Source organism: Dreissena polymorpha, chromosome 1 (assembly GCF_020536995.1).
Source record: "Dreissena polymorpha isolate Duluth1 chromosome 1, UMN_Dpol_1.0, whole genome shotgun sequence".
Classification (NCBI taxonomy): Eukaryota; Metazoa; Mollusca; class Bivalvia; order Myida; family Dreissenidae; genus Dreissena; species Dreissena polymorpha.
Genome location: NC_068355.1, coordinates 171619987 through 171644414, shown reverse-complemented (window position 1 = coordinate 171644414; position 24428 = coordinate 171619987). Strand labels below are relative to the sequence as shown.

The 24428-nt window shown below is 32.2% G+C and overlaps 1 protein-coding gene across 3 annotated transcripts in view; it reads right to left on the bottom strand.

The window, feature by feature from the left end:
- The window catches only part of LOC127861008 (hemoglobin-3-like), a 370059-nt gene that overhangs the window by 82686 nt on the left and 262945 nt on the right, over positions 1–24428 (bottom strand). Inside the window, exons 3-4 of one of the 3 annotated variants that reach the window (XM_052399388.1) lie at positions 3666–3891; positions 3223–3529 (exon numbers count right to left, since the gene is read on the bottom strand). The exons of 1 other annotated variant lie outside the window; for it this stretch is intronic. In XM_052399388.1, coding sequence (XP_052255348.1) covers positions 3380–3529; positions 3666–3891 — 376 coding nt within the window. In that variant the 3' untranslated portion in view covers positions 3223–3379. Of the gene's footprint in view, positions 1–3222; positions 3530–3665; positions 3892–24428 lie in introns of those variants that run through there. One more of the 3 variants, XM_052399377.1, reaches the window with a different exon arrangement.

Below are 24428 nucleotides of genomic sequence, written 5' to 3'. Positions count from 1 at the left end.
TGTCTGGATGTTTAGTTAATCAATTCATTTAGTATATGTTAAGTCTTCTTATCACAACTAGTATTTTAGGAAATATTTATGTTTCCTTTACTTGTGAACACTTGGGGGAAAACGATTAGCGTTCGCTTCGAAATGAATTTTAATAATCTTATAATTGCATTTTGTTTAATATCTTTTTATACATAGCTTGTATAGAATTATTTATACTATATTTACCATCATAAAAAATATTCAGATCACCCAGTGTGTCTCCACTGGGAGCGTTTAGAAGTGGTAGAAAACTAAGAATACTGAAGTTGGGAAACAGGTTGGAACTCTTCGTCCCATTCGTGGCGATCGCTTAGAGCAAATAAAGAGATACAAACAAGGAATGCTATAAAAGTAAAAAGGTTTATTAAAACTAATATTTCGTTAGCAAACAGTATGAATATGAAAACGATACTGCTTAACTGAAATCAGGATTAGTTAAACCTTTTATGTGATACAACCTGATTTCCATTTACCGACTTAGACTCGAGCTTTATGATCTGCCTGGAATCTATTTTATTCATATTTTTAAGCAATTTAAGAAACAAAAGTAACCGTCGCATACTCAGAAACATACAATTAATTTATTACATGATTGTGTTTTCGGTTATAACAATTTGTTGGCATTAACGTTAAGAAAGCAGCATGTGCAATAACACCTAACTATTCAACTATATTTTCTGTCAGTGTGAGTTTTTCCACAAACTAAAGTATATTAAAGTTTTGTTAGTTTGTGTATATTTAAAATGTCACTTATATAAAACTTGCACAACAAACGAACGAGCATCAATAAAACTGTGGTCACCTCCATGGAACGCTAAATGCAAAAGCTCTCGGTATTTAAACCGGTTTCAAGGAGGTCCAAACCGAACACTTGGTCCAATATAATTCATATTATATTTTGTTGGCAATACAATTTAACTCAATACCATCGCGACTTAAAGGGATCTTTTCACAGTTTGGTAAATTGACAAAATTGAAAAAAGTTGTTTCAGATTCGCAAATTTTCGGTTTAGTTATAATATTTGTGAGGAAACAGTATTACTGAACATTTGCCATGGTCTTATATAGCCATTATATGCATCTTTTGACGATTTAAAAACCTAAAAGTTATAAAGCGTTGCAACGCGAAACGATTGAATAATTTGGAGAGTTCTGTTGTTGTCGTTTAAATTTGTGAAACTACGAAGATTGTTTATATAAGGTATAAAATACGCATCTTATGTATGCTTGGCAGGATAGCTCAGTTGGCTAATGCGTTTTTTCTTCAGGATTCCGGGGGTCACTGGTTCGAGCCCTGCTGCGGGATACTTTTTTATCCTTTTATATATTTTTTTTGATTTTTTACTTGAGCTTATAAAATTTAATGTTTACATTTATCAATATAAAGCATTTAATGACAAACTTTAAAACATGCCAAAATCTGTGAAAAGGCTCCTTTAAAGTATAAAGCGCTAAGTGAGAAGCAAATTAATTTCATTAATTATCATTTAATTTCTCAAAGGTTATACACAGATCAGAGAAACAGAACCGTTACTTTTCTCAGGCAGTATACAATGAAATCCAAAATGAGTATGAACTTTAATTAATCCTCGCTCTGTGAAATAGGAGGTTTAATGAATATGCTGTCCACACAGGCTAATCAGTGACATCACTTTCCGCTTTATATGTATTTTCATGTCTAGGAATATTCTGCACAGGCTAATCTTGGACAACACTTTACGCACATGCATTTAACCCCGTTTTCTCAGAGCGCCAAACGAGTGTAATTTCGTTAAATTGTTAAAAAGGATCAAAAACCTATTCGATCTTTATTTTTAATTCCTCTTTTGTCGGGAACAGTGCTCGTTTCCACCTTACAAAAATAGTTTTGAGACAATTCTATTGCTCTTCAATTATTCAAATTAGCGAATTAAATAGTTCATGGTCTGTCAGATACTGTGAACTTTCTCCGCGACAGTTAAATATGTATCTATGACCTTCCCCATCTTTTATAACCTTTTAACAAATGTTTGGTGTTTAAACTACGGAAACATTTTCATTACATGAGCAAGCAATCAGATTAAATTTTCCGCTTTTATTTTATATCATATCCTCATCGGTTAAACCAAGTTGAAACTGTATAAAGCAACAGAAAAATGAGCACTAAAATAATGTCGTATTTAAATAAAAATCATTTCGTCAATTTCAACGAAAATCTCAAGATAAGATGAAACGCGTGTAAACCTGTTTGACCCATGAGTGTTTAAAGTTACCAAACCGAATGTAAAAAAGGATTTAATGGAACGTAAATAGCTACTATTATTAAAAACGTGTGGTGTCTTCAATCGTGGTATAATACTTAAAAAAACATGTCTACTGATGATGTCTGTAGTACCTTTTTACAGACGTTATGAATATATGAATACCGAAGTTACTCAGTTTCGCACCCAGAAGGGATATATATATATATATATATATATATATATATATATATATATATTTCGCCTAAATAGGCTTTTTCAAAATTGATTTTTATTTCTCAACAAAAGAACTGTATATTGAAGTAAAAAAAGCACAAAAAATCAAACCTACTGCTCCGGTCTGAAAATAACCAAAAATACTGACGTTATTTAAAGAATAATTTGGGATGACCGATTACAATTACTAGAGTCATGTTTTCACTCTGACTTTTGACTTTCTTGTCAAGGATATAGCTCGCAGTTTCTCGGATGTATCAACGTGAAAATACATTGGTATATTTATAGAATTTAAAGGAGGTGTTCAATAGCCATAACTATTGATACCATAATGGCAAGGTTATTGCCTGTTGTTAATGTTAACTCGAATAATGGCCAGCAATGTTAACCTGCTCATACTTTTCCTAGTTCAGCAAGTTTACCAGCGCTACGTGCTCGTGTCCACGATTTTAACTGATAGCTGTCATTTTAAAATAACATTTTAGGTCTAAATGCTCGTGTGCCACAGACCTACCGGGTAATCAATCGGACGGAATCGTTCGACATTTGATCCATCTGACTTAAGTGTTCGAAATCTGGTCTCGCAGACGGATATGGCTTCAGTTGTTTTTCTTGTTTGATATTACACGTTACAAGTCCCTATACAACAATAAGTTTGAAATTCTTCAACGTGATAGGATTTAAAACAAAGTTATTCTAAAAAATACTGAATCATCTAATATACGATGAACATCAATACTAATTGTATTACAAGACAAGCACATTTCATATTGAATAAGATTACACTAAAACTTAATACATTAAACAACTGCAGTTGTATTCCGCACTGCAAGATTTGCACTATGCCAGTGGGCTCTCTACACTCAGTTGTCTATAGAATGTTTTTTCCGCTGTCATACCACGTCTCCTCGGGACTGCAGTAAGGCCATGTGATCACGAATCACCGTGGAGATAACTTTCAACGTGGCTTTCCACGCACCTAGGGTGATGTCATCACATTGCGTCACTTCCTGAATGAACGTAGCGAACAGCGTAAATGCGTCCTGAAAGACCGATAGTGCCATGAATGAAAACGTAAAATAATCACATACAAACAACGTGTGTTTATGGAACGATACAATTAATCGCACTGTTCACTAGCTTTATATATCTGAAGTAACCAAAGTAATCTAACAATACCTGGAATTCATTTACGGTTATCTGCCGCCGAAAATGGGTTTCTGTCATCTTTTGGATGAGAACAGCTAGGCATTCCACGTCATCCAGGCTATCCACAAATGACGTAATTCCGTGTTTGAAGTTTAGCATGTGCGCACGCAGCTTGGGTGAGCTGCGTATGGCGCCAAAATCCATTCCATCAAATGTATTGAAATATGCCAGAATGGACGGGTATGTTTTGAAGAGCCTGTGAAAATGAAAAGAAGGAACACGTATTGTCCGCTATAAACTCAACCAAAATTGCGATCTGATAAAACAGAGAACAAAATGCATCACTGAAACAACAGATTCATTCACAATAAGGCTCTCCTTTCTTAGTTGACCCCACTAATTGTAACTAATCTATTATGTACCTGATGAAGAATTCGACGCCGTGTGTCTTCCACTCGGAGCCCAGTTTCCCCCAGCTTTCCCTCACAGCCTCCTTTTGGCGCCATGTGAGGCCCGTCACGGGGTCAGCGGGGTCACTCATTGAAAACGATGTGCTTTCAGAAATAAAATTTCAAAAGACAAAAAATAAGTTAACTACCGAATCGTGTTATTTCTGCGTGCAGAATGCTTGAGCTGTTATATCATCTTTAACATGAACGATTTTTATTTGCGTTTGTAATATGTATGACATCATATCATATCAATCCGTGTCGACGCAAGCTAACAAACAACACGCACAGAAACTAAACATAGAGTATGATTTGAAATGAGCAATAAACGATGATTTCATCAACCAATTTAATTGTCGTAATTTTCAAATTTAAATAAAGTCTTTACACAAGAGTGTGCGTTCGAGATTACATTAAATATTTATTTATCACTGTATTAGTATTCACATATAATAAACGAAACCATATTGTTAATAAATAAAAAAATACATCAAATGACTATTAAGAGGTAAAAGTCCAAGCAAATAGTTGTTGCCGATGTGTAATTGACATTGTGTCCGCTTAGCGAGAGGAGGTCACGGGTTCTATCCCCATTGTTGGAGCGTTTTTTTTATCTCCTTCAAAGACACCAAGTACTGGTTCTAACCCCTATAAACGGACTCGAGAGCGTTTAAATAAGCCTAAGGATTCCGATGCAATGGAGCTTAAATAAATAGGCTTTAACTAAATAATTGTTGCATTACAATTAACAAGGGATATTCAATATATTCCCATGTGTATTTATAGACAGGTCTTTAGCCTAATGTATTAACATTACGGCTTCTCTGGCATACTTGTTATACGATGTTTATTCATAAATTATTATTATTATAAAAAGGAAAGATCACACTTTTATATACCATATAACTCATTAATTTGCCATTATGGTACATTATATTCATTTAAAATACATCTTGCAAATTAAACGTAAACAAGGTTATAGTGTATAATGCATTATTCCATACGTAATTTATATTTCCACTTAATAATTATACCTTACATAAAATAGGCAAACCGCAACACAGACAGCGAAATATATTGTTGGAGAGAAGCGGCAGATTTGTATAAGATATTGGGCTTTACATACTTGTGGTGTCGGTTTTCATTTGGCCATACAATAAAAAAAGCAAAGGTTACCTGTCGTTTCCAGATTACATTTCCTATACAATACTTTACCTTAAGAAAATAAACGTACATGAAATGTATATTGTTTCTTTGTAACGAAAATCCAAATTTTGAAATTCAATATGCTGCTTCATTAATTTATTTGACATATTTAAAAGCAGCATGCTGTTTCTAATTGAATGACCTATCATATTAACTTCATAATAGCGATATCATACGTAAGACGTATTTGAAAGTAACGCCTTAATTTAATTTAACAGTGAAATTCAAACACAACATAATTACACACAGCTAGAAAACTATGTCTATACGACTGAAACTTAAAGCGATGTTAACATTTTTTTATGTGCACATATGTATGCAAATACGTTAATATAAAAATATGTCCCAAAGGTAAATAGAGGAAAAAAAGAAGACATAAATATATATAACAGTTTCCTCCGCAAATACTATAAATAAAAAGCGGCATAACTTTTAACCCAGATTGTGGTGTGAATCGATGTTGGGCTCATTGACCGAATGTCATGGGTTTAAGTAAAGCTTATATTGTTTTAAGTGAAACTTTTTGGACTGTTCATCATTTCTTCAAGAATGATATACAATTAATTTAACTCCTTATTTTTTATTTTAAATCTTTTATTCTATTTTTTCCTTTATTATATTATATACTTGCAGTAAAAATTACAAAATAACAGAATCTTTCAATTCAAGAAGTATCAGAATACAAACGACTAGCTTTTTGCTGCAAAATTTATAAATAATTTGAAACACAAATTGAACATTTCATGTACAAATGAATTTGGAATATTAATAAAATCATTTAGCCGAATTAGCGTCACGAACAAGACAAAAACCACTAAGTGACATCGTGCAGTTAAGTTTAGGCTATCGGTTAAAGTCGCATTGTGGCTGGTCTATGCATAAATATATACCTATCTCTTTAGATATGCATATCAATAATTCACGACATGTATTATCTTAATTAACAATTGGCTACGCAATGGAATACTCATGATGACAAAGTTATATCTTTTTTGTCATTATTGTAACAAACAGAGATTAAGTTTTGCGTATGTTTAACATGCGATAAAAATCAATACATTGATACTTTGGTTTTGAATTTGATGTTTTGTTTAACAATTCATCTATCTGATTGCGCTTAAGTAACGTGTATCAACATATCAGTTGTATTCAGGTTTTCATTATTAGTTGAAATTGTATCCATTAAGGATGCCACTACCATCGCATGTCACAAGTTTTATTTAAGAAATAAAGCGAATAAGCGGACTCAACAATAAAGATACATAGTAAAGGTAATTGTTAATGTGTTATCAATAAGCAGTAAGACCGGATAATTACATACACAGCCTAACAAACATATGCAAATCTATGAAAGTATATGTATTATTAATTACAGTATGCGTTTATATCATGAACGTAATATGGTCGCTTATGTTTAAAAAGTAAGCGATCATCAATTACTTTCGGTGTTTAAAGAGAGTGTTTTTTTTCAGTTATAAAATTTAACCGCTTATTTATCCGCAGTTAGTCATCTGGAATATGGAGCAAAGAGCAATAGTCAACTCCTTTTTTTCGTGATCATTGAGTCAATATGTATGGCTTTTAATCAGCAATGTTGAATGAACAAGTTAGAGATTAGAACAGCGCTTTTCCATTACTGACATTTGCTCTTTCAATTTTAAAGATAGATTAGGGTTAATGTTAGCATATGCAAATTTCACGCGATTGGCTCACCAATAATTATAAACTTTTTATATTGTAATTGATACTTTTCTAAATGTTTAAGTGTCGAGTATTATGGCGATTATTATAAAGATTGCGTTTTTGCTCCTTAAACAATACTGTTATTCTTGGTACATATTTGACAACAAATTCCGACACGGAGCTTATCCATTTAAGTTTTAATTTATCAGCACAGAAAACATACTAAACATGAATGAGTAATTACATGTTATATGCAAACCTGTTTTAATCCAATGTGGTATATAAAATGTCTATCAAATTCCGTTATATTAAACATACAATATGTCAACAAATATGTTGATATTTAATATTCCAAACGCATACACCAGCGGCTGTACATTCGCACATCTAAGTAACGCACTATACGAGCGATCGCAGCTAACCGGAGGGAGAAGTCTTCACATGGTATCCTCCCAAATATATTTGTGCCCTCGTCACGCTCGCTACAGTATACATTATCGAAAACTGAACTGTGGTTTGTAAACCCAAGAATATATACTCGAGAGATGAAGAGGGTTATAAACCATACTGCCACAATTCGACATTAACTCTAGATAAGAATGTAAATACAGAGCGAGCAATCACAAAGGTTGCTGATCACACAGCTTTTGTGCGCGTCTGTAATTGCCATGTATTAACAGGGAGAATTTACGAACGTTTGAATATTAAGCAATTGATTATCATTTCGGGCGGTTTTTAGAAAATATAATCTCTGATTGATTCCCTTATACAGTGTTCTGCCGTGAATCTTTACTGTTGGGGACAGGGACCCATTAGGGTTAAAAAAGAGGGGACAAAAAGGAAAAATCTGGGGACACATAAATATATTTGTAGCAGAATTAAATTTTCAGAAACTCATATACCTTTTACTTGCACACTTAAATTTGCTTGATTTCTTCATACTGTGAGCCAGTCCACAGGATGTAACATTCTAATTCAAACTTGAACATTTTTTAAACCTTTTAAAAATGTCAAACAATTGTCAACATATTTATAAATCTTTGAACAGATTTATGGTCATTGGACTCAGCATAACGTGTCAAAGTCCTTGTACGATATTAAGAACTACCGATAGTAAAGGCGTTTTCTTTTTTGTGCTATATGCACAAACTGCGTGTCATTTTATTAATGTCAAACAGTGACAAAGACAATTTTCAAAGCAAATTTGCTTGGAATGTACATTTAGGGGCAGACTTTTTAGTCATTGCTAAGCGATGTTGGTACTTGGGAAGACTCTGTTGGGATGTTGTTATTATTATCGTCATATTTTCTAAGTTTACTTGCCGGAGGAAAAAAACTAAAATGGATTTTGTTTTCTTCGGCCGGTCACTTTCCGCTAGATAGGTGTGGAAATTTCTTTGATATCTGATTGGTAGCTATTATCTCAACTTACCAATGCAATTAAGTGTTATTAATGTAAATTAACCATTGGCTGCAAAATGACGTCACGTCCAATGAAATAATTTGTTCTAGTTACACATTTACTCAATTACTATAACGACTTAAAAATTGAATCGATTAGTTTTTATTCTTAATTTCTTTGCGCCCGCGGGCCCATATACGGAAAACGGGTGGGGACAAATCTTTTATTTTTGCGCCAATGACGCAAGGGCGCATCCACGGCAGAACACTGCTTATATTTAGCTAGACGGGTATGGATATTTAATAACATGAGGCTAAGTTATACAAGCACTTAGTGTTTTTTCACCCGAGCCTCAATTGTCTACATTTAAAAAACACATGAGTCGCGTTTACACAAATAAGATATTAAATTGTATAAAAAATAATTTAAGCAATATCAATTAATAAAGGCGTATTTTATATCCTTTTCTGTGATTAAACTTTGATATCCTTCAGTTTTCGGACGCTTTAAAATAAAATTGTATTTATTTAAAATTAAGATACTTTAACAATATTCACAGATTTAATTTTTCGACAATTTAGAGACCCTATTAAAATATGCTTATTGCATCGACGTTTTAATATTTTATTTTTCTGTATGGCGGCACTTGTCAAAATATTAAGTGCGTTAGTAATTACCTGTTCATGACGTATTAAATACTTCAAGGTATAAATACAATGCCATGTCATATTTCTGATGCGGTTTGGTACGTTTGGAATAAATTAAAAAAACATTTCATACTTGTGATGCTGTTTTAAAGGAAGACCACAAGGTTGAACTCTGACCACAAAGTGTTAAGATTATCACTTACAATTCTGTAATATGACCCTCAAAAAGCAATCAGTATAATTATACATGACAGTTGTAACAGAGTTAATACAAAACAAACACATTCAATTAAGCACATCGTATAGCTTCCTAACAACCATCATTTTAACTAAATAACTACATTAAGCTTGCGGGTGAATCATTATTTATCGTATGTGTATTTTGAAGTTTATGAGGTCCTTCCGCGCCGGCTGCTGCATAAATTATCTGTCGTATATCATGTATACATGCCTATGTAACCAAATAAAGCAAATGTAACACTTCATTGACTTTTTGCAATCATCTGCCAGGTAAAATGACCATCATCATAAGGTTGTAAATTTTGTAAAAACAGTTGCAATGTTTCAACGGATCAACGCAAATTGTAAGAATTTATGTGAAATGTAACCTTCATAAAATTAAGATTCGTAACTAAAAAAGGAAATCATGTGTGTACGTAATAATCGGGTTACAACATGTAATTGTATGGGCTAAAAGAGTGTGTCCGAAAACTTTTTTGTTAAAGTTTGCTAATGTTAATTCTCTAAGGGTCTAAGAGCAAAAGTCAGTAAGTGAATAAAGGTTACACGTTAAGATTTTATCTATTTTAGTCTTAAGGGGTGTTGCTGCAGTTTTACTGATTTTTTCCATCTAATATATATATCTACAAATACTATATGAAAAATGAAATAAAAATATAGGGTCACCGGCTTTGTTTTGATTTTATTCACCATTATACAACATATTCTTTTTTAATAAAACTGAAAAATCTCTAATTGCGCAAAAATAATAAATAAACTATGAAATTGGCAACATGTAGATATTATCTAAGCTAAGATACATTATATACCATTTAATTTAACCACACACTACCAATAAAATGGAGTACACACGTTAAAATTTAAGAATTTTTTTATTTTTTATTTTTATGTCACCCAAAAAAAACGTCATTTTTTTTAACTTTTGTAACCACATAAATGGAATTAATTTTTTTCTGTCTCATAGAATTCTGCGAAACTGCTCAGAAATCTTCATGTACGTATTGTCATCATAAAACACAAATGAAAAAGTGGGTCACCGCACTTTTAACAGAGATTTTTGTTTTAACAGTCCCTACCGTTTACGGAAAATTTCATAAAATACAGAAATTAGACCCAAGTTCCGGTACACAGATTGTTAGAAATATGCATAAACATTAGAAATTGTTTACAATCTTAATTGGGATCACAGCATCTTACCAAAAGATATTAATAAATAAACAATATTTAATCACAAACATAAGACCATACAGTATCAAACTCGACCTTAATCATGAATAACATACATGTACTTGTTCACAGATTTCAGCATGTTTTGAAGTGTGTGATTAAATGCTTTAAATTGATAAATGAAAACAAACTGGACTGAAGAGCCCCAATATAAAACAATAATGAAATTAAAGAAAGAAAAAAAGGTAAAAAGAAAGTTAACCCAACCTGTGATCGAACCACTGACAATTGTATTATGAACCAACTCGGTCATTTCTGATGATCCTGATAACAAAAATATTGAGTTGTGATAATAGCATCATCGGTGTTGCTATAAATATATCCTCGGTTAAATAAACTGCCGCAACACCCCTTAAGACATAATACGGTGAAAGGCATGCTGATGCGGTAATTAGGGGTTAATGAACGTTTGCGGAGGGCGTAGGCAGACAGATGTTGACGATTTTCATCTTGAAGTTCCTAGTAAAAAATCTCGGTTTGTGTAAACACTCATTCGCAAACGTCCGATTAAGAAGACGGTATTTTGCATAGTCCGGCAAACCATGGCTGGACAAACACAATAGACAATACCTTTTTTTATATAAAGCAAAACTGTTCCAGAACATCATGGCATAATTGCGTTTTTAAAAAAATCTTAAAAAATGAGTAGCTAAAAGTAACATTAAAACAAAACTTATGTTATAAAATAGCCATGTGTGCAGTAGGAAAGAAAATACGTTTCGCCAGAGAATTTAAACAGTGTAATATTACATACAAAAATAATAATGACACAATAAGGGGATACATCTTGTGAGAATTAATCTGATATATGTATACTAATGAAAAATACTAATCGTCGCAATAGTTGTTTCCATTGACGTCCTTCATCGACAACATTTAACGTGACGTGACTTAATTCAAAATAAAAAATGACGTCAGAATCGTGGCTATTTTTGCGTGCTTACTGGTTATTTTACAACGATAATTGTGTCATGTGTAAATTTTAAAAACCTATGAATGTATAACGTCGGCTTAAAAATTATTAGCAATTCGCCAAAAGAAACTCGCATAAATATCCAGTTCATATGTGCGAGTTGACTACAACACAGTAAATAAAAATGACTTAACGTAGACAGTGCAAAATACAGACACTCAATAGGCATTCATATTCATAATTGCTCAATGCTCATATATTTCACAAACTTTCGTGATATTGCTTTCATACAGACAGAAATGAATTGCATATGGAATACCCGAGTTGATATAATCAAAACTTCAGAATACGAGGTGCTGCACTTGTATCGTTCTCTGCAAGCGTCGAGTCTATGCACTATGGCTGTGTGTACATATATCGGTGTGTCGGTGTAAACACTATGGCGGTGTACAAATATGTCGGTGTGTCGGTGTATACACTATGCCGGTGTGTACTGCATCTATAGACTAAGCTGTCTACGGCACCCCGACATTCACATGCTGTTTTCGCCGCACTGCAGTGTTCTCATATGGTCACCAATCACGGTGGAGATAACAGTCTAAGTGGCTTTCCACGCCCCGATTATGACGTCATCCCATTGCGTCACTTCCCGAATGAACGTCGTAAACAGCATGAATGCGTCCTGAACAAAACAACACTATATGAACATGGTAAACAGTCCGAGGTTCTACCCATCCTTTAGTTTTTCAATTTGACTTCGATACAACGAAACATTCAAAAAAGGATAAAGTAGATAGAACTTCGATTTTCACATCTTCAAAACAAAACAAAAGACGGAAAACGCAGCTAATTTCTTTTTAGCGTGTTTTAAACTGTACTAATGATACAACCAAACAAAGAGTTTTGTTTCCCCATTCATATTTCGTTTCAATCTTATAATTGAGCTATGTACTCGTGGTAAACTTTTTTTGCATTTTAAGATAGATTCAGATGTATAATAATACTCATGAATGAGCTGTCCAAAGCATGACACCGATTCATTTAATAAATAAATCTTCCAAACGACAGAGAATGAAACAAACACTGGTCACATATGTGTCAAATTACTTAAGAAATCAATGTAAAAATAAAAAATATCACAATTATCCGTTAACATTCGGGATTATTGATATTATTGACTTATTGATAAATTCATTATTAATGGCGTTTAATCATTTGTTGTTATTTGCCTGTACTACCCAGTAAAAATGTGCCCCGAGTTAGAGATACCGATGATGTCTCCCCTTTGAGTACATGCTCTCATAGAATGCACATCAAACTTCTCGCAATGTTTTCATTTGCTGAATGCCTCGTGAAAACATTTGAAAATCAAATGCTTAAACATGATACATTGAAAAAAAAAATCTTACAGTTTTATTTAATGAAACCCACATGATACATTAAAAAACATCAAAAGTTTTATTTAATGAAACCCAAAAATAATATATGTGTTATATCCGTATTAGCAGAACGAACTTAAAGATTGATGAATATCACATTAGAATAGAGGTTCAGAAGAAAGTGTGTCTGAAACTTGACGAAAATATAGTTCATATAACTGTAATACTGTTTGCAATGTCGAAAAGTCACTCGTGTAAAAAATACTGGCACTCAGCTAGGAAGTTACCGTCTCTTCTGTGCAGATTATTATCTTAATACAATATACTTGTCGGTATCGGTGTGTCGCCAAAAGTATGCCATGACTTTAAATTGGCTCAATTCTATATTTAACATATCAAATATAAAACGACATAAGATAATTCTTTGGAACCAAAGCATTTGATTATCTTCAGATTAACTGAAGTGTGTTTTATTAGCTAGTAAGTATTTAATGTTCATGCCGGTAAACAATCAATCTGGCAACTTGAAATGATAACTCGAGCGTTTCAAGATTTTGAATGAATATACGAACTCTCATGTAATTAATGTTTTAATAAAGCTGTTTTTACTATTTGCATAGCTGATAAGTCCATTTGTCTTTTCGTTCATTTGGATGGCTGTGTTTTAATACTTCAGAAACCGAATAGTACATTTAATAGAACATTCTTTTAGCATTATTTTTTCCTCAATATTGGTCTTCGTCTTAATCTTAAAAACAGTCGATCAAATATATTTACTTCGTACGTTATATAGTGCCTATCGTAGATTTGAACGGCGTAAGTTGTATCCGGCAGAACATAGTATAATGTCTTACAAAAATGCGTACATCACAACTTGCATATGGTCTAACACAATTGAAAGACTTCGTTTTAGATCTTTGCAAACCACGGAATAAACTTAAATGAATCTTAAGCATTCAATTTTGAAACATATAGCATATACTGATGGTTTTTGGTTATGCATTCATTACGACTAAAGATAAATCCAACTCGTTTAAACATAAAGGTAATATGTATATTGGCATCAATTATCTTTATTTGTTGTCTTACAGATTTTCCATTAACTGGTGTCTTTATTGTTATTATTATACACATTATAATATTAAAAATAAACGGAGAGTACATATAGCAATTTGTATATGTTGGATAATATTTTAATTATAACACACCATTAACTGATTTGTATTGGTTTTATTTCATAACTCAAAACAAACGTTAATTTGTTTAATTGCAATAGTAGAGACCATAGCACCTTTCTTAAACAGTTATTTTACTTGGCTTACTTTTTGGTTACTGATGTCATTATTGACAATCCGTCTTGCAAGTAATCGTTAAGTGTTGTTTAAAATCCATTTATATTGCAAATATTTAAGATTGAAACCCCATTATTTTGCTGAATAAATAAGTGGAAGAACTATAAAGTCAAACGACAACAGTGTGATCTATGGAAATGGACATGTAACTCAACTGATTGTGCAGTATATAAGAAGTTTACAATATTATTTTTGTAACCAAGTATGTACATCTTATGTTTTATACTAATAACATATGAATAAAAGTTACATGGGTTTATAATTCATAGGAATGTTACAGGAATTAAGTATTTATTCATTTGTTTACTCGTTTTAAAATTATCCGAAAAAAGCGATATGGTCATCTTAATTCGGAATTTTTGAAACCGATTTAAAAATAACTATGCTGACATTAAGTTTATGGCTGATTCGAATCAAACGGATAAAAGTGCGAAAGAAGGTCAACAATGTTATACCACTCCAAAAAAGCAGCTCCGCTATTTTTTATTTTAACAAAGCGCAGTCAGTAACGGGGAAAAACACACATATTATTAACAATTTATTTTCGTAATACTCAGATTCCAACGAAATTAGTTTCGTATTTTAAAACAATTTGATAGTGTGTACTTTGTTTTGGTTGTGCTTATTTTAAAATTGGAATACGAAATTATATATGTTGAAACGAAAGGGCGGTATAAACACGCTACGTAAACAATATGGACAAAATACTCTTGCTTATAAAGGCTTTTGTCAAAGAAGACGTTTTGTTTTGTCAGCGTTGTATGCACAAAGCAAACAAAGTAATCTAACAATACCTGGAATTCATTAACGGTTATCTTCCGCTAAAAATGGTTTTCCGTCATCTTGTGGATGAGTACCGTAAGACATTCAACGTCATCTAGATTATCCACATATGACGTAATACCGTGTTTAAAGTTCAGCATGTACGCACGCAGCTTGGGTGAGCTGCGTATGGCGTCAAGATCCATACCATCAAATGTCTTGAAATATGCCAGAATGGACGGGTATGTTTTGAAGAGCCTGTGGAAATAAAAGTAAGAAACACTAATCCGCTATAAACCAAAGCACAATTGCGATTGATAAAACAGAGAACAAAATGCATCACTGAACCAACAGATTCATTCACAATAAGGCACTTCTTCCTTCCGTGACCCCGCTAATTGTTACTAATCTAGTATGTACCTGAAAAAGAACTCGACGCCGTGTGTCTTCCACTCGGAGCTCAGTTTCCCCCAGCTCTCCCTCACAGCCTCCTTTTGGCGCCATGTGAAGCCCGTCACGGGGTCAGCGGGATCACTCATTGAGAACCTTGTCCCTGAACGTGGAGAACAAAAAACATTAACTTGAAATCATAGAGAATTGCTCTTTTTAATTCGATCTTTGTTAAAAATCGCCACGTAACCAACCTGCATGCGTTCATGCTTTATGTTTATGTCAGACATTACCATATCATGGTGATCTAAAAACGCCGAAAAGTGACAGCAACCCACCACATAAAGTTGTGATTTGAAATGAAAAGGTAAGTCAACTGTGATGATATTCAAATATTAATACAATCCGCATCCGTTCTCGTTTTTGACAGTTCATACTTGATTCAACTTATATGTTTGGTAGAGTTTACCCATACCAATACATTTAAATCGATGCGCGTTTTGATACTCATAAAAGTATTCAAGAGAAAGTACAGCTTAAATGCATCATACAAACATATCATAGCGATTTAAAAAATATATTATATTTTATATTACTACTTCAGGCATATACAAACTGAAAACTAAAACTAAAACAAATAAAATCACATATGAATAATAGTTAAATTGGATCTGAATGATTTTTTAATACAAACGCAATTAATTTCTTAATACATGTGTTAAACTCACAAATTTAAAAACATCAGATAAGTAACGACTTTACTAATGGTAGAAGGAACTAGTATTTAGGATTTAAACCAGTTATGAACATCGCGTTACATTGCCTTACGTCGTACATATCCGTTACTGCAAACGATTTCCGTTTATGTGAGTGAAACTAAGAAAATTTGGTCAAATATAAAAGATAGAGTTCTCAATACGCGTTTCAATGAATTAAAAGTCTACGTGATGTAGAAGTAGATTTTGTAGAAGTAGATTGATCGATTGAAAGACGAGAGAACCCGGGTTCGTATTGCGCAGCAGGAAGACGTTTCAATTAGCTTTTTTCCCTTTTTGTAATAATTATTGTTGACTATTATAATGTTGTTAATACAAACTAAATTTAAAAAATCGAAAAAGTCTGAACAAGTCTCTTAAATTTCCTCTGTCAAAATTTTGCTTTTACAGTACGAAAAATATTCTTAAATCAATGATACATCAAATGACACTCCTATGTTCAAAATAAGTTTTAAACTTCTGCTATATTTTATTTTATTTGAAAATTCTTTAAAAAAAAATGACTTAAGCCGACAAATTGCTGTTGTCTGTTGTTTTATTTTCTGAGAGGAAATAACAATACGTGTGTACCTATATGCCATCAATTCCATTTGTTACATCGTGTATGCAATCATATATGTATATATAATAAATGCACGTATACATTAATACAAAATATTTCTTACTTATTCAATATTAATGTTCAAATGAGCAAAATTTGTAAAAATGTGTACAGAAAATATTTGAAAAAAAGATTTACGTTTGGCAAGTTGGTGTTTTAATCGAGCTCCGTTTTTATAAAACTGGTCTTAATGCTTGTTCAGGCATGGAAAACACTTTCTTTATTATATGAAATTCGCCTTTTACATGATGTCGCTTCTTCAAAAAAAGAATCCAAACGATGCGGAAAGTATTGTTCCTGACGATCCTGTGCGAACGTGCATTAAGCCCAATTGTCCCTGAACGGGACTAAATTGTTCGCTAAATTTGCCTTTAACATTGAACAGATACAAGATAAGTATCATGCCAAGGATTTGCGCCGCACTTTGTATACATTTTGAGTTGGTCTTTACGAATTTTTTTATAATGTAACCGTATGGGAACGATTAAATTAAGGATGAAGACAAACGAAAACAACGACGTCGACGAGAAGAAGACACCCAAAATAAATATTGCGAACTTGATAGAATGTAAAAAAGTGATCGTTGTGGAGCCTATATTGTGTCATTTTGTTAATGACGCATTTGTTGGTACATTTCGTACAGTAAAGGCGCGTGAATAATTGTAATTGATATTTTATGATAATGTGCAAGGTTACTTTAACGTAATTTGTGCATGTTGTGTCTCATTTGGAAATGTTCATAATTAGGTGGTAAAATTGATGTATTTCTAACTGAGCAATGTAATTATTTTACGACCTGTGATATTCATTTCATCGAATTTTAACTTTTCTTTTTAATTTTGTCGACTGATATTATAAATAACGATCGTGGTGTATTGCATGTTTTTAGTTTATATTGTGCTGTTGTTGATAATGTATGTACACTTTGTATTGGCTGAATATATAAGTAATAAAAATGACAGACACTTTTTACACAAGCATTAGTTTACAGCAAAATAAATATAAACGTAATGTAATGTCTTAAAAAAAAATGTCGGTCATTTTATAAGGATTATTTAGCGATGAGTATTAATGAGAAAGCTTTATTGCTGTAATGACTGTTGTTATTGGTGGTGTTGTTGTTGTTTGTATTCATTTTTAGATTGTAAATATTCCGGCAATATAGCTAATATCCACATAAAAGAGCTTAAATATTTACAATGATTGCCATTCATTTCACAATTGACTAAATGCTGAAGTATGTTTTTGTTAACGGTGTACTTCTTGAAAATATAGTGTGTAAAGCTTTACATTAATTTTACAAATTATCAATTTACCAATCTGTACATAGATACTTTTAAATCAAATATTAGATTTTCACTTTGCCTTACTGTAAATAAATAATGTTTGACTCATTTTAAATACGTGAAAAGAATACAGTAGCAATACATGTATCATTAAATATATATACATACCTTTAAAATAAAAAGTTTAATCCCTTAAATATTCAATTATTTCCGTTAAATGAAAATCACTTTAAACCGTTTGACGCATGTTTTTTGTAGATATACAATTAGCTATAGCAGGTGCTGTTTGTAGACGTCATGCAAATTCAGAAATTGACGTAAGCAAACCATCTGGCAAAAACGACCATGTGGTAAGCATCAACATACGTGTGTATCAATCCGCAGCGCCCTGGTTACATTCACGTCAACCACTGGCTTGATAAGTGAACGCGGAACATAGATTAAAGATAAGGAGGGTAAAAAACTAACCGCCATTCCAATCAGCTCAACAAGAATTGTAGATTAGTCTCGTTCTTGCAAAACGGGGTTCAATGCCTGTGCGTAATGTGACGTCCCTAATAACCATGTGCAGTCCACACATGATAATCAGGGACAACACTTAAACCTTGGACTGGATTTTTGGTTTAGAAAAGATTTCCTTTAAACGACAAATTCCAGAAAGTCGGAAAGTGTCGTGCCTGATTAGCCTGCTCGGACAGCACAGACTAATATGGAACGACACTTAGCCACATGCATGTGGCATCATTTTCATATACAACGAGCAATCACAAAGGTTGCTGACTGAAAGTCCTTCAGCGTTTATAATTGAAAATTGTTACACGACGGCGACGTTCGTTGTGGATTATTAAAATTCATCAATATATTGTTTTGTATGCATGCATTAACGAAATATAGAATGCACAACACCATTCTTTAAAGCACAGACAACAAAAAATACTCGTACATTCTGTATGTTTCTTTGACGAGTAGAGCTTGAATTTTCTAAGCTTTAATTCAAAGTCATACACCTAAAAATATATGTGAATTCATTAAAAGTAGTCAATAAGTTATTGCGGTTGGAAACGCTACAATTTTTTAAGGAGGCTAAAAAGCATTAATAGATTTACAGTTTGAATGAAAAAAAATATTTGCTGAGTTCTATATGATAATTTAAAACATGTGATTAGTTTTTTTTAAATTATAGCTAAGTGAGATTAAAAAAAGATTTGTCCATAGACAATTATTTTACCGAAATTTGCAAAACCAATGCTTTAACCAAACAGATTGAAGCATCGAAACTGACAAGAGCCCAATTATGATAAAGTGACAAAGATTGAACAAGTACAGAAAAAAATATTTTGCACCAGCAATTAGACATTGAATCTTTGTATACATATATTTAAACAAAACACAACATAATCGCCCCAAATTAATCAACCGAGTTAAGAGTGTTCGTTATTTTTACTGATGGTTACATAAAAGTAAATTGCCATGTTTTATTGGAATTATATCCGTTGTATTTCATTTGAAATGTGCATATTTATTTCTCTTTATCCAATCATTTTAATCAATTATAAATGATGTCATATACTTGTATTCAAACTAAACATACAATTAAATATGAACTTTCCGTGAACAATTAAATTGCGAATGCCGTATTATTAAATTAAAACATGCAAAAACTTTCAGCTGCTATAATAAATGTATATTTAAATTTTCATTTACATATTGCGCGCTTAACTTGCTATTTTCCAACACACTGACAAATAATAGAACGTCAAATATTCAATAACTCACATCTAGCCATCCGCACCAAACGTAATCCACTTACCTGTAACACTCAATGAATTCCTGAACGTTTGTTTTCGCAACTGAGAGTCGAGCTTTCAATAGCAGTTGTACCAACATACATACACTACATCAGTTACTACCAAAGTATTTAATTGATTTCGGAACTTTGATTCAAAACTTTAGGTTAGAAGCATTTTACCGAAACTTTATGATACAAGCATTTCACCGAAACTGTATGTAACAAGCATTTCACCGAAACGTTATTTTACAAGCATGACACCGAAACTTAATGTTACAAGCATGACACTGAAACTTAATGTTAAAAGCATGAAACCGAAGCTTTATGTTACAAGCATTTCACAGAATATTCCTGCCCCAAGCATGAAACCGAAACTTTATGTTACAAGCATGACACCGAAACTTTATGTAACAAACATTTCAGCGAATTTTCCTGCTCCAAGCATTTCCTCGAAACTTAATGTTACAAGCATTTTACCGAAACTTTATGTTACAAGCATTTCACCGAAACTTTATATAACAAGCATTTCACCGAAACTTTATGTAGCAAGCATTACACCGAAACTTTATATTACAAGCATTTCACCGAAACGTTAAGCTACAAGCGTTTCATCGAAACTTTGTGTTACAAGCATTTCACCGAAGCTTTATGTTACAATCATTTCACCAAAACTTTGTGCTACAATCATTTCACCGAAACTTTGTGTTACAAGAATTTCACCGAAACTTTATGTAACAAGCATTTCACTGAAACTTTATGTAACAAGCATTTCACCAAAACTTTATGTTACAAACATTTCACCGAAACTTTATGTTACAAAAATTTCACCGAAACTTTATGATACTGACAATTCACCGAAACTTTGTGTGACAAGCATTTTAGCGAAGCTTTATGTGACAAGCATTCCACCAAAACTTTATGCTACAAGCATTTCAATGACACCTCGTGTAAATATACTTTCAACAACCTCTCCTTTTGAAAGCAATTTTCCAACATAGTATGTTTTAAACATTTCATCGATACCTCATTATTAGGAAGTTGGAATGCCAATGGGTTGTTAAATGAGATTGATGAATATGATTTTAAGAAGGGTATTTAAGGTTATGATATACTTTGCCTGCAGGAAACCAAATGTAGCAAAAGTCAAGTGATATGTTTTAATGAACACCAAACTCACAGTGTTTTAAGACCTTATGAAGAAAACTATCCTGCATCTGCTGGGTTGATAATATTTTTTTTTTTTATGGTTTCGAACCTTTTTTTATTCACAAAGAAATAAGGGCATATGACAGAGTATAGGTCAGTTATAAAGTACAGTTACATACAGTTACAGCTGTATAAACATTCATTCAAAACGTGTGAATCAATATCAATTAGTTTCTTTATAATTAAGTTATATATTGGTTATTCACAAATATGTTAATACCCTATTTGCATAAATAACACAGGATACTTCATTTATTACAAATTCTAAACAAAAGTCTTTCTGTTATATAAGTCATCAAAAGCTCTGGAATATTGATTTCCAACAAATTGTGAAGGCTATAAAGTCAAGTGTTTAACATACTTTAATAATATATTGTGACATATATTTCGTTTTTGGTAATATTGGGTAACAGTGTGGAGATCTCTTATAAGCATATCTTTCATATCAATAATTTTTGATCTTCTCTCACTGATAATGTAACATTTATATATGGAGAAACAAGCATAGCTCATTATGATAGTGACATCATCGTATGTACTACTTTCTATTTTATAGCCTACAATTATATTACGAAGGGAAATACGGGGGTAACAAAAACCTATTTTCTGGAAAGTTATTTGAACAATGTACCAGAATGGACGTACATAAGGGCAGTCTAATAGTAAGTGTTCTATTGTTTCTAATTCCCCACAGCAAAGGCATAGAGGCGAATTTTTTACTTTCCAAGTAAACAAGTTTTCATTAGTTGAGATAATTTTATGAATAAGTTTATATCTCATTTGTCTAACCTTAGTATTCTGAATAACATTATAAATAAAATCGTATACTGATTTCCAGATTATTCTCCCTTTAAATACTCTCGTCCAGTAATCATGGACGTATGGTTTAGTGCACTTATGCTTAGTAAATATCTGTTTTTGTTGTTTATTATTCAAGTTATAGATGTTTATATTTTTGACAAATGTACCCTGCTGGTCTGTTTTTACCGTGGAATTAAATGATTCAGTTGATTGCAAAGTAAGAGTCCAATCTTTCGGAATTGATATTTTTAGTTTATTTAACTCGGCAATCCAGTTAGATTTGTTTTCTAATTTTGAAATAATATAAGTTTCCTTAGCTAGGCCAGTGTTCGAAAGTAAATCATTAATGAAAATTATATTCGAATTTATCCAGTTTTCGAAAATATGGCATTTGCCATTATGTTTTATATATCGGTTTCCCCATATTACTTCAGTTCTTATATAAAAATATCTTTGTGTTTTTTTTGGTGTATTGACATTGTTCATTTCGATGAAATTGCATATAATATCTTCATAAAAGGCAGGTGTTTTCCATGTTACATTTGGTAATGACTTAAAAGAATCGATGTTCATTTTAAATATTAACAGCTTTTTGCCATACTGATTTAAGAATAAAATAGGAATAACTTTCCAATCTGCATTGTCATCGATACATGACATTTTTATCAATTTCATTTTGAGTGTTTTTGCAAAAATGCTCATGTCAGGCATTTCAATTCCTCCATCTTGTTTATTACCTATTAAAATAGATCTTTTAATTTTTTCGGTTTTGTTATTCCATAAGAACTTAAAACACATAGTATTAAGTACATTTATGATATTCTTTGAAACAAATGTTGACTGTAAAAGATATGTAAATTTTGGTATCAATAACGTTTTAATTACTGTTACCCTTCCATAAAATGTCAGGTTCCTGTTGTTCCAGGAATTAATTACTTTTTGACACGATACAAGTTTGTCATTCCAATTAAGTTCTTCACATTTAGCAGAATTTATCCCAACGTAAGTGCCTAAGGCTTTAACCACTGCACTTAATTTTATGTCGTGAATAACACATTCGTTTTCGTGTTTAGACTTACCAAGTAATATACCTTCGGTTTTAGTTTATTTAATTTCAAACCTGATATTATCCCGAATTCATCGATTATATTTATCACAACTGGTATCTCATTTGTATTTTTTAATAAAATTGTGGTATCATCTGCAAGTTGTGTGATTTTAATATTTCGAACTTGTTGGTTGCATTTTATCATTATACCTTCATATTGATTACACGATCGAAGCTTTGTTGGTAATATTTCAGCTATTAAAATAAAAAGCAGAGATGAAAGAGGACAGCCTTGCCGTATTCCTCTTTGTATTTTGAAGAATTTTGATTGCCAACCGTTATTCATTACAGATGAGCAGATGCCATTATATAATGTTTTTACCATATTAATAAAGTTACTCTTGAAACCGAATTTTGTTAAGACGTTAAACATCATGTTTCATTCAACTGTATCGAATGCCTTCTTAAAATCAACAAATAAAAGGGCTCCGTCTATGTTAAGCAACTCAGAATAATCGATTATATCTTGTATTTGTCGAATATTGCAGTCAATAAATCTGTTTTTAATAAATCCCTGCTGATCGAGACTGACTATATTTGGTAAAACAGTTTGTAAACGCTGAGCTTAAACTTTTGCTAAAATTTTGTAATCTGCATTTAAAAGTGATATTGGTCTCCAGTTTTCTAAATTCTCAGTATGGGTATTACATTTTTGAAAAATTCTAGTAGTGAAATCCAATGGCTGAAGCTGTATAAGAACTGTTTTACATTGAAAAAAGATCTTTACCTTTGTTTCACTTATATTGAACCAGAGCATTCATCATATGTTGTTAGACATAACCTAGATATTTTTTCAATTCTTGAAAATGATGTAAGTATGTATAATACTATAGGGGATATGATTATTATGGGAGATGAAAATGCAAGAGCAGCAGCTAAGAATGAACTGTTAGATTGTAACACAACATTTTCACCAGCTCCAGCTTTTTCTGCAAACTTTGGTATTTTTTTCTCATAGGAAAAGTAAAGATAGTTTTCTTAATACATGGGGTAAACAGCTTTTAGAGTTATGCACTTCAGCATATCTCATTATGTTAAATAGGCGTACACTTGGAGATAGCCATGGTAATCCAACATGTTTTCAGTATAATGGCAACAGTGTGGTTAATTATTGTATAGTTGGTGATCAGTTTTATGAAAACATTGTATATTTTCAAGTTGAAAACTTTATTCCTCGTGTAAGTAATCACGCCCAAATCTCTGCGAAGCTGCATGCTAAATTTGATTGTAATGCTATTGACAAAACTGTTCTATTTGATTTGCCTGTATCATGGCATTGGAAGGAAATGTCATCTTATGAGTTTAAATTAGCTTTCATGTCTCAAGATGTTAAATATGCTTGATTCCTTTAAAAATGCACCCTTTGAAAATGTTGACCAAATGACCAAACAGTTAAATGATATTATTTCTAAGGTATGTGATAGGTCATTAAGGAAAAAATCTGCAACTAAAATGAGAAAGAGAGTGTGTCACCAAAAATGGTTTGATGGTGATCTTTCTGTAATGAGAAAAGAATTATAAAGAAGAAGTTATCTTTACTCCAAAAATCCTTATGACCCTCTTTTGAAAGGTTCCT